The 15,090-nt window shown below is 50.7% G+C and overlaps 2 protein-coding genes across 4 annotated transcripts in view; one reads left to right on the top strand and one right to left on the bottom strand.

Moving 5' to 3' along the window:
- ARHGAP26 (Rho GTPase activating protein 26) overlaps window positions 1–2,483 on the top strand; it is a 107,509-nt gene extending 105,026 nt beyond the window's left edge. For 2 of the 3 annotated variants that reach the window (XM_066559967.1, XM_066559965.1), the window contains one exon: window positions 1,098–2,483. In XM_066559967.1, the coding sequence (XP_066416064.1) occupies window positions 1,098–1,186 (89 nt within the window). In that variant the 3' untranslated portion in view covers window positions 1,187–2,483. The remainder of the gene's footprint in view (window positions 1–1,097) is intronic. The other variant, XM_066559966.1, reaches the window with a different exon arrangement.
- Window positions 2,484–11,225: 8,742 nt separating this feature from the next.
- Window positions 11,226–15,090, bottom strand: part of NR3C1 (nuclear receptor subfamily 3 group C member 1) — a 62,554-nt gene continuing 58,689 nt past the window's right edge. The window contains exons 8-9 of the mRNA XM_066559964.1: window positions 14,591–14,748; window positions 11,226–13,742 (exon numbers count right to left, since the gene is read on the bottom strand). Coding sequence (XP_066416061.1) covers window positions 13,590–13,742; window positions 14,591–14,748 — 311 coding nt within the window. The 3' untranslated portion in view covers window positions 11,226–13,589. The remainder of the gene's footprint in view (window positions 13,743–14,590; window positions 14,749–15,090) is intronic.

Below are 15,090 nucleotides of genomic sequence, written 5' to 3'. Positions count from 1 at the left end.
TCTCCGAAGCAGCTCCATAGTCATCTTATAAATAAACATGGTCTCCCCTCTGAGGGCCCGTGGGAATCAGAGCAGCTAGGAGGGGAACAAGTTTGAATTAAATACATTATGTTTGCTGATAAAAATCAATGGATTATTCAAGGGAAAAAGTACACAGCGTGTTCCAGTCACTCAGCAGCACAGCCAGGGCTCACGTTGGCTGGGGAACATGAGGCAGAACCAGCCTGGCTTGGTGGGACTCTTGCTGTGATCAAGGGTCTTTTCAAACCCCAGCGAAGGCAAAGGGGTCTTGGCAATACTCGGAGCCAGGTTCCAGTTTGACTTTGAGCTGCTGTGAGGCTGCTCGTGGCTGAGCAGCAGCTTGATCCAGCTGGGGTTGGGGCTGAGCAGCACCCACGGGGCACAGTGGCACTTTGAGAGCTCCAGTTCACTGACCCAGACACGAGTGAGGGAGTGAGGCCAGAGCTGCAGAGTCCCAGCAGCCCAGGGAGCTCCAGGGGCTCTGGAGCATGGGCTTCCCACCCTGACTGTGGGAGAGGGGATATTCCTCTGCCTGCAGGCGTAACCCTGGCCTGCTTCCCGCACAATCAGCAAATTTTTGGGGGTTGATTGAATAAGGAAAGGCTTTTGAGGACTGATCAGGTTTCTGGTTGCACACAATCAGGTTGCAGGGTTTGCTTTCCCACTGGGATTGTTCCCTAATGCAATTTCCCTCCCAGGCTGGGCCCAGGCCAAGGCGGGATGTGCACAGTTACCCTGTGATGGAGCTAACCACGTTCTCTCCAACTTCCACAAGATCTTAGCTCAAATCCAGAGGAAGTCTTGAGCCCCTGTTTTTACCCCAAATGCTTCACTTCCCTCAGCCCAGCAGCCCCAGGGAGTATTTGGAGCCTGCAGCTCACTTGGTGAAGGAAAGGCCAAGGAGTCCCACAGGGAGCAGGCAGGGACAGAGCACTGTCTGAGCCCCTTGGTGTGTTCACAGAGTCATGGAACGGTTTGGGTCAGAAGGCACCTTGAAGATCATCTTTAACTCTTGTAGTTCCCTTAAAAATGAGCACAAATGAAAGGTCTGACGTGCCCTTCCCCTGTCTCTGCAGTTCACCCATCCCAGGAGCCTGGCTGGCTGGAAGGGACCCTCAACGGCAAGACAGGACTGATCCCCGAGAACTACGTGGAGTTCCTATAACTGTGGGGTGCACAGAGCCACTGCTGAGCATTCCATGGTATCCATGGCCCGTCCTGCAGGCCCCTGTGCCCCCGTGTGACCGGGGTGAGGACAGCCCTGTGCCTGCTGTGGATGTTTGTGTGCATCTGACGTCGCCTCTCGTCCTGCAGTGCTCCTGGGGACATGGAGAGACTCCCCCAGCCCCGAGCTGGGGGTGCTTCAATGCACATCCCAGTGATGGAAAACCAACCCAGGGACAGCCAAGTGCTCCAAGGGGCCGAGCTGAAGACTGGGAATGGCCAGAGCTGCTCCAGGGGGGTTTCCTGCAGGGGGACATTCCCTGGCTGCACCCGGCAGGGTCCCACCAAGGAGGAGTCCTGTGCTCCCTGTGCTTCCCTGGAGCCCCAAGCACAGCTCTCGGTGCTGCCAGGGAGTTCTGGGGCTGGTAGGGGAAGGGCAGGGGGCCTGAGCCCCCGTGGTGGCTGGGCAGCCCTGGCAGGTGTCCCCTCCTTGTGCCACCACAGTGCTGGTGGCTCTTGCTGGCAAGAGTGAGCCCCAGGTGGGCTCTGCAGGGCCCAGGGCTGGCAGGGCTCAGCAGGCACCTGCTCGCTGCAGAGAGGATGCTTTGGACCAAACCTCTCAAACTCTTCTTTTGTATTTCCAGGATTTTGATTCTGTGGGGTAGCCCTCAGTCTGTGCCAGGTGAGCAGCCCGTGCTGCCCTCGTGCTGCAGCCCCAGACCAACCCCACTCCTGTTGTTTGGCTGTTTGGTACCTGCCCTTCCCAAATCCCACTGTACAGACACCTCGTGCTCCCACCCGTGCCCAGGCCCTGCTGGAGCTGCCTCTGCCTCTCTCCAGCCTTGTTTTCCAGGCCTCCCCTTGCTTGCAGCCTCGTCCGTGCCAAGTCTGTGCAGTGCTGGTTGTGCCAGGTGAATTATTTCCATCCTTGCTGTTGGTGTGGCCAGGGTGGGGCTGTGCAGAGCCAGGAGGAGCCTTTGGCTGCCCCAGCCCAGCTCCTGCCTCCGTGGACACGCCACGAGGGCTGGGCAGGGTGGGAGTGCAAACCCCTCATTGTTCCAGGTTGTGCTGAAGGGGGAGGGTGGGAGAAGGAGCCCTGTTTGGCTGCAGAGCCGGGATTTTGAGAGCTGGAATCATATTTTATAAAGAGAAAGTCTCAGCCCCCAGGCCGGGGCGCTGGGGATGGATGTCGTGGCTTTTTGTAACAGTTTTAAAGACTCTGAGTGACTGAATTGCTCTATGTGTCACTTTTTATTTTTGAAAGGATTAAAGTATAAATAGAGTATCTTAAAATATTAGGAGGAAAAGATCTATATTTGATATTTTTAGAAGAGCTGTAAGGAGAGAAGCAAAGGCCATTTGAGGCTGGTCACCAAGAGGCTCCAAAGCCCCCGACCCCCAGCCTGGAGCTGCTGCTTCCTTCACTCCATGGTGTCACTTAGAGAGAAGGCAGCTGAAATTTCAGCCTTCTTCACGTTTTTGTCCGCAGTAATTAAACTTCCTGGGCTTTTGTCTCAGGGAAAAGTAGAGGAAAAAGGCAATAATTTTTTTCCTGCTTTCCAGGATGGGCGGCACAGCTCATTCCCATGGGATCACCCCCTCTCCATAGCACTCTGACCCCTTGGGGACCCCTCTGGGCCCCTCAGGTGGCTGGTGTGGTTTGGGCAGGGGTGAGGTCCCCAAACTGCCTCGTGGTCTCTCCTCTGAGGCGTTGCATGAAGAGGGCCAGGGGCTTGTAGGGATAACATCCGGTGTTTCCCTAGCACGTTGCTGGTTCATCTCCATCCTTGGATTTTATAGCCAACTCTTGTGCTATTTCTTGGCTTTCCTGAGGCCAGGGACGAGGCCAGGCTTTATCCAGCCCTGGCATCAGATGGGGCTGGGCTGTATCCAGCCTTGGCTTAGGCTGAGGCCAGGCTTTATCCAGCCCCAGCATCGCTCTGTGGCTGTGGCTGGTGCTGGGACCTCGGGGTGCCTGGGCTGGGTGTGAGAGAGCCCCTCCTTGGGGCTGGGAGAGGGATGGGGAGGGCTGATGGAAAGGATTTTAAAAAACCCTTCATGCTTCATCCTTTAGCACTGTTTGTGTGTGTCTGTAACTGTCCTGTGCCGAGCTCCCTCCTGCCTTGCTGGGATGCTGCTGGAGCAGAGCGACTGCTGGGGATGAATGGGGATTGCAAGCTGCCAAGAGCCCTCCAAAAGGCATTATCTGGGGACAGGGTGTTTGGGACCTGCTTAGCAATGCTGTGTGAGCAGCAGCACCACGCTGCTCCCGCCGTGTCCCCACAAAACCTTTCCGTGCAAGGTCCCCCTCCAGCTCCTTGGATACTCCAGTTACTCCGAGACCACAGTAAATTCCTTTTCAGAGGCACTTGGGAGCTCTTGGATGTGCTACCTAGAGAGTTTCTGGGAACAAAAGTCCCACACACATCTATTTACGAGATGTCTCCTGGAGGAAAGGAAATCAAACCGAGGCAGAAGTTATTGCTCTTACAGGAGAGCCAGTGGAATATTTTTTTTTTTAATTAAAATTTTCCAAAAAGAAAAACTTGTCTGGAACGCTTACTAAATGTTCCCATTTTGGGCCAGCTTTAATACTGTAGTAAACATTGGTTTATTCCAAAAGAAATTAAAGGTAGGAAATATTTTTTAAACCAGCCTGACACAGCATTTGATGGTTAATATTAAAATCTTCAGTCAAAATGAAACGAAAGCTGGGTGGTGACACTGCCAGTGGGCTGAGCCTCTCCCATGGCCCCCGGTCAGTCACAAAAAAAAAGAGAAGGTGCAATGGTGGCTGTTGGAGCTGACATCAGAAGAGTCTCTTGGTGCAGCCCTGCCATGTTTCACATCAATGGCTGATGTTCCACAAACACACCGTGAGTTTGGGCTGGGTTTGGTGGCAGTTGGATTAATTGGGGTGGGCTGGGTTTGGTGCTGGGCTGGGTTTGGTGTTGGGTTGTAGCTGGATTTGGGTTTGGGCTGGGAGTGAGTTGGGTTATTGGATTAGTTGGGTTGGGTTTGGTGTTGGGTTGGGTTTGGTGTTGAGTTGTGGTTGGGTTGGGTTTGGTGTTGGGTTGGGTTTGGTGTTGGGTTTGGTGTTGGGTTGGGTTGGGTTTGGTGTTGGGTTGGGTTGGGTTTGGTGCTGGGTTGGGTTGGGTTGGGTTTGGTGTTGGGTTGGGTTGGGTTTGGTGCTGGGTTGGGTTGGGTTGGGTTTGGTGTTGGGTTGGGTTTGGTGTTGGGTTTGGTGTTGGGTTGGGTTGGGTTTGGTGTTGGGTTGGGTTGGGTTTGGTGTTGGGTTTGGTGTTGGCTTGGGTTGGGTTTGGTGTTGGGTTGGGTTGGGTTTGGTGCTGGGTTGGGTTTGGTGTTGGGTTTGGTGTTGGGTTGGGTTTGGTGCTGGGTTGGGTTTGGTGTTGGGTTTGGTGTTGGGTTGGGTTTGGTGCTGGGTTGGGTTGGGTTGGGTTGGGTTTAGTGTTGGGTTGGGTTGGGTTTGGTGCTGGGTTGGGTTGGGTTTGGTGTTGGGTTGGGTTGGGTTTGGTGTTGGGTTGGGTTTGGTGTTGGGTTGGGTTTGGTGCTGGGTTGGGTTTGGTGTTGGGTTTGGTGTTGGGTTGGGTTGGGTTTGGTGTTGGGTTTGGTGTTGGGTTGGGTTTGGTGCTGGGTTGGGTTGGGTTGGGTTTGGTGTTGGGTTGGGTTTGGTGTTGGGTTGGGTTTGGTGCTGGGTTGGGTTTGGTGTTGGGTTTGGTGTTGGGTTTGGTGTTGGGTTGGGTTTGGTGCTGGGTTGGGTTGGGTTGGGTTTGGTGCTGGGTTTGGTGCTGGGTTGGGTTTGGTGTTGGGTTTGGTGTTGGGTTTGGTGCTGGGTTGGGTTGGGTTTGGTGTTGGGTTGGGTTTGGTGTTGGGTTGGGTTTGGTGCTGGGCTGGGTTGGGTTTGGTGTTGGGTTGGGTTGGGTTGGGTTGGGTTTGGTGCTGGGTTGGGTTGGGCTTGGTGCTGGGTTGGGTTGGGTTGGGTTGGGTTTGCAGCTGGACTGGGGTTGGCTGGGATGCTCGAGGCCATCTCCTCTTGTCCTGTCCCTGGCTGCCTGGAGAAGAGGCCACAGCCCTGGTTCATGGGCACCAGCAGAGCACAGGGCTGGATCTGGGGCAGATGAAGGGGAAGTCACCTGCACAGAGCCAGAGGCCGAGGGTGGACAGACATGTTAGAGAGTGTGTGCTGGTTTAATACTCCCAACGAACCAGAAACCTCAAAGCAATTACAGTTTGTACATTTGGGCTAATTCAGATTTTTAGCTTTTGGGAAATAACGATTAAAAGCAGAGGTTTTTAGAGAAATGGCTGTTCAAAGCTCTGTTCTCTGAGTGAGGAGCTGATTGTTTGCAGGTAATTTAGCACGAGGCTGACAGCTCACAAGCTAGCACCTACCTATTACTTATTGTAAATCCTCCCTTCTGCTAATGAAGCTTATTCTGCTTCTAAACCTCAGACAAAAGGGTCTAGAAAATCACACTTGGGCTCTAAACTCACTGACGCAGGCAGGAAGGGAAAAAGTCTGCAGGAGCCGGGTGCCCCGGAGACCAGCCCGGCCTGGATTAGGTGGGGATGGCAGAGCAGGGTCTGGAGCTGGGAGTGGGGGGAGCTGGAGCAATCCCATCTCCACAGGAGGTTTCTGTGTCCCTGCTGTGTCCCTGCCATCCCTCTGGGAGCCTCCACAGCCCCCATCAGCTGCTCCCCCAGGCCTGCCCTGCCCCAGGAGCAGCTTACCCCAGCAAGCAGATAATTAAATATCTGCAGAGTGCTCAGAGCTTTTGCTCACAGCCAGCTGTGGGTGAAGAGCAGAGCAGGAGGGACAGGGGATGGGAGAGCTCTGGGGATGAGCCCCAGAAGGGCTGGAATGTGGCTGGCAGTGAAGGTTCCACTGGGGTGAGCATCTCCCTGGCACAGGGGGCTGGAAAGGGCTTAAATCCCACCCAGTGCCACCCCTGCCATGGCAGGGACACCTCCCACTGTCCCAGGGGCTCCCATTCTGTCCAGCCTGGCCTGGGGCACTGCCAGGGATGCAGGGGCAGCCCCAGCTGCTCTGGGCACCCTGTGCCAGGGCCTGCCCACCATGAACAATTCCTAATTCCCAATATCCCATCCAGCCCTGCCCTCTGGCAGTGGGAGCCATTCCCTGTGTCCTGTCCCTCCATCCTTGTCCAAAGCCCCTGTCACGGTCACACAGAGGTAAGTGCTCATTTCCAGCCCATGGCACCGTGTCCCTGCTGTCCTGGCAGCCAGCAGGGAGCTCTTTGCAAGGCTGCCCCAGCTCTGGAGCAAACAAGGTCTGGCCCTGGGTACCTCAGCCAGCCCCAGCCCTGCCCGTGGCACTGCAGTGACACCTTGGTGACACTGAGCTGGGACAGTGCCACCTCCGCTGGCCCCATGGATGAGGACAGGGATGGGGCAGCCCCATCTGCCCCATGCCCAGCTGCCCTCCCTCTCCCACTCCCACAGATCCTGGAGATGCTTTGTTCCTTTTTAAAGCTCATTAATTTTGCTGCAGCTGTTACCATTAATATTTCTCACTCTGGGAGATTCGTGTGCTTTTGCCTCTGTTTTACTGCTGGTTGTTTTTTGCCAAGCTTGGGTTTGGCTGGGCTATTTTTTCAGCCACTGCTGTTGTTGGTTTTGCCCAGTTTTTGTTGAGTTTTGTTGCCCTGTGCGGTACCTGGAGCGCTGCAGCCCCAGCCCCAGCAGAACCAATGACATCCCCATCACATTGCTGTTTATTATTTATTTCCCCAGCAACGGGGATATATTTAGCCCGAGAGCTTTGAGCTGTTTCAGCCCCATTCTGCTCAGCAGACCCAGCAGTGAGCAGTGGCCGAGGGGCAGCAGGAGCCCCCCGGGACCCCAGCAGGGCCCCCCAACCTGTGCTTGCCCTGGGCAGGGGCTGCAGGAGGGGAGGCTGTGAGAGCCACGTCCCTCCAAGGGTTCCCTTGGACTCGCCAAGGCTTGGGCTGGGCTGGGTGGATTTTTAAAAATTATTTTTAGTAATTGCTGTGTTTGAGGCTGGCAGGCCAGCGCTGTGTTTGTTTGGGGTAGGAACACGTGCAGCTTGGCTGCAGCCAGCTGGAGGAACTCTGCCTGCGAGCCAAAAAGGGTAAAAAGGAAAAGGCTAGGAGAGAAATGAGGAATTAAAAATGCTGGGTTTTAATTCTGGATTTGTTCTTGCAGGAGCCCAGATAGGCGTGTGCTGGGACCAGGGCAGGAGCCCAGGGTGACAGGATGGCAGGACAGCCCCCCTGCCCCGTGTCACTGCCTGTCCCCCGTGTCCCCTCTCAGCTCCTCAGGGATGCGGCTCCCCCTGCCCAGTCCCTGGAGATTATTTCCCCTCCATGCTCTGCTCCTTGGGGACATATCCCCCCTGGGCACACCAGGTCACCTTTCTCAGCAGGAAGTGTCACCCCATCTCCTGCATCAGGAGCACAATTAGTGCCCACATCTGGTGCTGCCTCAGCAGTTTTGCCCCAACCTTTTAATGTGGTTTGATCTCAAATCAACAGATCCCTTAATTAGAAGTATTCCACTTGTTACTTTTTTAACCTAAGGTTCCCTGTTGTGACCTCAGGGAATATCCTTCATTATGCCCTGGAGCTGTGCCAGGCCTGTGATGGATTGGATAAGGCAATTCAGTGCCACCCCCCTCCTCCAGGCTGGATTTTATCAGCTGACCCATGGGCTCAGGCACTGGACATCAGCGCACTCCCTTCTGATGGTTCCTCTCTCTGCTGCTCCTCCAGCCAGACTTTGACAAGTTCAATATTTACACTTCATTTTGAAATGTCCATGTACTATATATAATATATAGTGTATTTTCAGGTTCACCAATAATTGAAGTTATCAGTAACCCTGGTGAGGAAATGCACCAAACTTGCTGGGCCCTGGCAGGAGCTTGGCAAGAGCACTGAGAGCATCTGGGAGCCCCTTTGGGATAGGCAGTACCGTACAGCCAAGGAGTCTTTTATTCTGTAAAACCCCAGAATTTGTGCCTGACACAGACCAGCTCTATGTGCCCGGAGCTCAACACGAGCTCACGCTGCAGAGGGGACACAGCCAGGGACAAACCAGCCCCCTGGGGACCATCCCGGGGGCAAACACCAACTCAAAAGCTCAAATCTCAAATGTCAGAGCTGTAAAAATGGCATTTAATGGCATCTTCTCCTAACTAGTCTGAAATGCCATCATTTTACTGGGATAATGTGAACACAGCAGACATCACGAATTGCAATCACATGCTGGGCTTCACCCGAATTTCTTGGAAGCTGAGGATGGAGCCCAAGACAGCAAACAACAGCAGAACAAGGTGGCAGGTGAGGGAGGGCAGCAGCCCTGTCCCAGCCCACCCCAGGGCCATGGAGCACGGGAGGGTGCAGAGGGAAGGGGCAGAAATCCCACAGATCCTTCTGCTATCAATGTTTTTGTAAATGGAATGGGACAAAGGGGATTTCGGGTGGAATGTGACCACACTGAGGACTTGATGCACTTACCATGAGGCTGGAGCCCGTCAGGCACTGAGCAGTTCTTTATCTGAGTGTCTGATGGCTCCCTTAAAGCATCTTTCCATAATTGTGGCCCAAATAAACGTGGTTATGGTAAATCCCATCCTTGCCTTGCCTCCGACCCCCATCCGCAGCCATCCAGCTTGGGAATTACCAAAGGGAAATTTATGTAAGCTTTGTTTTAATTGCAAACAATTCAAAGAAATCGTTCCCTGCTGGGAACTCGGCCTTTTCTGCTGCAGTTAAATGAGATTTTATTACAGCAGGCCTGGCTCTGTGGCTCGGGGGGAAGGCTGAGCTGTGCTGGGGGAAAACCGCCGCGGTTTGAGGGGCTGGAAACGTCGGAAGCTCCAACAGGGCAGGGAAGGAGCTCCATGGCAGCATCTTCTGCTCCAGGGCTGAGACCTTCTGAACCCGAGGGCAGCATCCTCCCAGCCAGAGAGGCTCCTTTCAGCCCTGCTGATTTACCAAGTCCTCTTCCCTTTTTCCTGGGCTCAGTTCTGTCTCTGCACAGGACCCCAGGGCAGCTCAGCCCCCACCACCCATCCCCTGCCCGCACCTGGGGAGCCCCGAGGCTTTTCAGTGCATTTTATTTCCCTCTATCACTGATGTTTGGCAGCTGCACCTGCCTTGGGAGGGAGCTTTTATCACATCCTGATGAGTATCAGACAGTTGGGAACCACCGCTGTGACAAAATACATTCAAAATCACAGAATTAAAGAGGGATTGAGGTTGGAAGGGACCATAAACTCATAGAGTTCCTCTCCTGCCATGTCAGACCCAACCCTCTCCAAGACCACAACAAAAACTCCACAAAAGCATTTTGGAGCCATTTAATGAAAAAAGCAGAATTTTATTATATGGTTTCTGTCCATTATTCGGCATTGCTGTAAATGGCTCACATTTACTGCAACTTCTGTACAGATGTGTGGCTTTGTATTACCAGAACAGCAAATTTAAATGAAAAAATAAATGTTCAACAATTCCACACAAGCTTTTACAGTCCAACATTTCACTGAGTAGGTGAAAACTACAGACTTGTTACTACAGAATTATTCAGCATGAATAAAAAACTACAACTTTTATTTTTAAACAGGAGTCACTGGTTTAATTTTTTTTTTAATGCTGTTTAAAATTGCTGTGATAAAAATAATGATTTTTTTAATAATGCCATACACTGGTATGATATAGGATTTGTCCCCAGTATATATCTTTTTGTTTAATATACAAAATAGAGTAATGACCCATCGCTGCCTCTGCTGTGGGCAGGGGGTTGGAGGTGGGGTGTTCCCACACTCTCCCAGCCTTCCCTCGGACACGAGGCCCCTGGAGAGGCCTCGACCTTCACGGAAAATTTGGTTCCTATGAGACATCGATGGCTCAGCAAGCCCTGGCTGCAGACTGGGATGGGGCAGAGCAAGCCTGGTCTGTGACCGTGAATCCCAGCCTGGACTGGGTCGGAAGGGACCCTAAAGCTCCTCGATCCCCCCCTGCCATGGGCAGGGACCCCTTCCACCAGACCAGGCTGCTCCAAGCCCCGTCCAGGCAGGCCTCGAACACTTGCAGGGATATAATAATACAATCTTTATAAAACCTCACTCTAAGTCATGTCCCTGAATCCTCCCTCTCTGGAGTTTGGCCGCGGGATGTTTCCCACAGCCCATGTTCATCCAGGCACTTCCTCCTTCCCTACCTTTTCCTGTGGAAATGGCGAGGTCATTTTTCAGCATCGATTGGCACCGGTCCCCAGCCCCCCCGCCCCCCCGTGTCCCTGTCCCCGTCCCGGTGTCCCCCTAAGGCCATTGCGAGTCCTGAGCTGCCCCCGCCTGCGGGCGGATCCGTGCACTTTGTGATAAGGCACTGAAGGGCCAAGGCCGAGTTCTCCCTGCTTTATCCAGAGTGCAGGGACTCCCCACTGCTACACGGACCACGGATAACAGGACACGGACTTCTCACTGCTGGCTACAGCACTACGGAGTCTCACTGGTGAAGTTTAAACTGAACAGCATGTACAGGACGATTCTTCCTCCAACATCAGAGTTTCCTCTGATTCTCCTTAAATCCAGAGACTAAAAATGAATATACAGGCAAACAGACACAAGGGGCAGAGAGCCTCTCCTCCTACGTGACCGGATCTCTCACGGGGGGATCGCAGAACCCCAGAATTTGGGTTGGAAGGGATCTTAAAGCTCATCCAGTTCCAACCCCCGACTCCACCACCTGCTGGAGTTCACTGCAGTTGCTTTTGCTGGCAAAAATGACAATTTGGGGTCCCTGCACCCCGACCCGCACACGCTGTCCCCAGGCTCTGACCGAGGGCTCTGGGGATGAAAGTTTATAAAACATTCTCCAAAGAAACAGCAGGTTTCCCTTCCCCACGACCCCCCAGCCCCAGCAGTACAAACTCCTATCTGTATCGCAAACGGGCGCGGGACGATTCCCAACGACTTGGGCTGGAGGTTGTAATTAAAATCCTGACCTTTACCTATTACAAAATGTACATATTCCTTACAGATCAAAGAAGAGAGTGATTATTTTCTTTTATTAAAGATGCTATTTTACTCCAAAGTACTGAATATAGGATCTTTTTTAATAGGTATAACATTCAAAAAGAGCTTTAAGAAAGGATGAGAATTGAGTTTCCTATTTCAGTTGGAAACCAAGGTCTGCTCAATGTAGAAATGTGTTGTGAACACCCCACGCTCTGTATTTACATATTGCTGGCACCTGGATGTGGATTATTGCCCAATTTCTAAGCTGTTTTTGCTGTCAGAGCTGTGACGGTTTTTGCAGCGGGGTCTGGTTCAGCCGTGCCTCGGGAGCGGCTCCCGACCATACAGATAGGAGTATCCCCCCCACACCAACGGGAATTGTACACAGTGATTCCATGGACACAACCCAACCCTACAAACACCCAGGGGCACAGGTTTCCCCTCTGAACAGAGCACTTCTTTGGATACCAGCACCGACAGCCCCGGTGCTGCCTCCGGCCAAACCACGCGCGACGGTTTCCGCTCAGCATATCTGTGACCCCTACAAAAAATATAATTACATGTATCATGATAAAGCAATCTGTCATCTAAAAATCATCCTTATTATACACTATACAAGCTATTTTACAATCATTTAATAAATTGCTTTTAAAGCTGCAGTAGCCCTTCCCTTTTTTTCTTGGATCAGCGAATATACCGATTATACATATTTGAAACTATAACTAAATATAAAAATATATTAGGTTTTGTATTTTCTCAGACGATCTTTCTCATTTCTATTACACAAACGATCTGGCCACTTCGAGTAAAAATCAAATTTTAGAGTGGCATAGTAAATATTTCAGTTTTGAGATACAGAAAATTGTTAAGGTGCACGTAGAAAAGGCTACTACAGCTTCTAAATGTCGAAAATATCCTCATCAATGGCAACAAGGAGAAATCCACAAGGCCTATGGGAATTTATGGCACGCCAGGAATTCAATGTGAAGGGCTGCAGCCTTACAAAGACAGAAAGTTTGACGGACAACTCTAAGACCACGAACTCAGTAGCGGAGCTCTCCTGCTCTCCAGGAAAGAGGATGGAGCAGTCAGTGAAGGGTGGAGATGTGGAACTGGGTCTCTAACCAGGTGAGTTCGGAGCCGGGAGATCCATCCCAGCTGCGTGGACGAGTCCCCGGAGAGGAGGATCCTGGAATCCTACAGGAGAACAGCCCCAGCCGCTGGGTGCACTCGCGCGTCCTCCCCTGTCCCTGGGGTCTCCAGAAATTCTTGTGTGATGGCAGCTTTAAGTGTATAGAAAACGGAGTTTCTCCACACAGAAGTAAACTTTTCTGAAGCTATGCATATTTTCCTGAAAATTTCCTGATGGGCAGTCAGGACTGATCTTCTTGGCATCAATGCAGCCCGTGACTCTTTGCGTTATGGCTGTTGCATCATATGCAAAAATCAGGCTTCGTTTTTTTTTTCAATATATAAAATAACCTGCTCATTTACATCCAGTTAGGACTGGGTTAATTTTCTATGAATCTGCATATCCAACGCTTTTGCAATGTACCAAAAGGATTTGTTTCATCTGGATCTACTGAAATGAGATTTGAGAGTGCTCTCCCACCCACCCGGGCCCTTAGAAAAAAACCCAATTTTTATGGCCACTTTGCCAGTTGAAAGCATTAGGTTAGAAAAGCCCAACCCAGTTTCACATGAATCTACTTGAGTATTTACTGTCTAGAGGTCATTTAGGAAAGCTACGAGCTGCCCCACCTTAAAAAACCAGCTGTACAATAGGCATCTTGAAGTATTACAAAAAAATTATGTAAGAAAAAATGAACAAGCCGAGTTCACGGTATATAAAGTTAAAGGAAATTGCTAAAACCAGACAGTAATAGCTATAAAAGGCACAACTTCCCTTTTCTGATATACACTTGTAAACTTTCTTCAGGTTACATGCATAAACCAAAATACTACCTTAACTTTAAAAAAAAAAAATCCAAAACACTTTACTAAAATAAAAAAAAAAAGCCTAAAAAATTGTCTCCAGCCAACTGCAGCAATTAATTAATTAATTAGCAGAATGTTCGTAACAGCCTCAGAGCTTGTCACTGGTGGTTTGATGCATCCAGGGATGGTGCACGAGGGGAGAGAGAAAATTTCTGCCAAAACCACGATTTCTTTTCCTTTCCTTTCTCCCCAATCCTTTCCCCAACACGAGAAATCCGCTGCTTCTCCAGCCTAACTCTTGGCCCTCTGTAAACCACATGTAGTGCATAATTACAAAAGAAACACCTGCGAGGACAAAAGGAACAAGTTCCGTAGGTTTTCTCTTTACAAAACAAAGCTATCGTGTGACGGTTTCTTAAGGCAACCCTTTGTGTTAAGGCAGTCACTTCTGATGAAACAAGAGCTTCTTGATATTTCCATTGGAATATTTTGGTATCTGATTGCTGATGATTTCTGCCAACATTTCTGGGAACTCAATACTCATGGATTTATCCAAAAATGTCTGGAAGCAAAAGCTCAGAAGATTTTCAACCACCTACGAGTGACAAGACAAAGAATTACTTGCAGATGAAGACGCTCAGAGAACATCCACCTCCCTCCTCCCCAGCTCCTGCCCACAGGATGGGGCTCAGGCAAGACGTGCACAGGAATCCTCGTTTAGTTCATTAATTATTGTCTGTGGCACTCTGATATAAACCAACCAAACAGACTGTGCAAGGCTTGACAAACGCTGAGGAGATTCGGTACCAATTCCCATTCCAGCAGATAAGTAACACACACATGGATAACCTAAATGAGATCTTTCCAGGTGCTTGGTACAGTTACAAGAAAAAAACAGTAATTCTGAGGTCTCAAAGTTACCCTTGTCTTAAACACTGCTTTGTGCTACATGTGTAATTAGAATTAAACTGCCAAAGGAGACGGTCTGAATTGGAAATTCCTTCAAAATTAGATCATTGCCAACACCACACACACTGCTGAAGCATTGTTTTAATAGAATTTCAAACTATTCCATAAACTCTTAACTTCTTGGGCTCTGAGGTAAGACTGCTTTTAAATGCCACATTTCTGCTTCTACTGCAAAGTCAGTTACAGCTCCTGAGCTCCTCCTTTTTAAAGCAATGTAATTTTAAAAAATGGCAGAGACTGAAAATGAGATTAATTATACAATTAATTGCTGTGGATTGCACTGCAGAGGCAGCCTGAGAGGACCATGTTCAAGGCTCTCAATCTGCCTTTCGTGAGACAGCAGAGGAGCATGACCTCCTCCTCCTCCTCCTCCCCGATATTCGTCCCTTTAAATAAAAAGAGCTGGAGGAGCTCGCTGTCCCCGCCCCAAACGTATTTCTCTGGAATGCCTGCAGCATTCCTGTCAGGACTTACATCATGCATAGAGTCCAGCAGTTTAGTCAGTTGATAAAATCGCTGCCAGTTCTGGCTGGAGTTCCCTTCCCTCTTGACGATGGCCTTGCCCAGCTCCTTGATGTACGTCATGCGGATCTCCTCAAACAGGGACTGGCTCTTCAGGCCCTCCTTGGGAACTGCAACATGGACACCCACCTTTACAACACTGCCAGACTCAACTGGGGCATGGTTTAAGCTCTCTTACATTAGTTACACAGAGAGGGAACCGTCATCAGGAGCTGGAGTGACAGGACAAGGAGCAAGAGGGGAAATTTAGGGTAAAATAGGGATTTCTTCCCTGTGAGGGTGGGCACAGGGTGCCCAGAGAAGCTGTGGCTGCCCCTGGATCCCTGGAAGTGTTGTTTAAGGCCAGTATGGAATAAGATGAGCTTTAAGGTCACTTCCAACCCAAACTATTTTGTGATTCTACAAAAACGAGCAAAAGGAAAAGGACTTGGACTGACTGAAATGACAGCAGA

The sequence above is a fragment of the Molothrus aeneus genome, chromosome 15 (genome assembly GCF_037042795.1).
Source record: "Molothrus aeneus isolate 106 chromosome 15, BPBGC_Maene_1.0, whole genome shotgun sequence".
Classification (NCBI taxonomy): domain Eukaryota; kingdom Metazoa; phylum Chordata; class Aves; order Passeriformes; family Icteridae; genus Molothrus; species Molothrus aeneus.
This window is presented reverse-complemented; position numbering and strand designations above follow the sequence as displayed.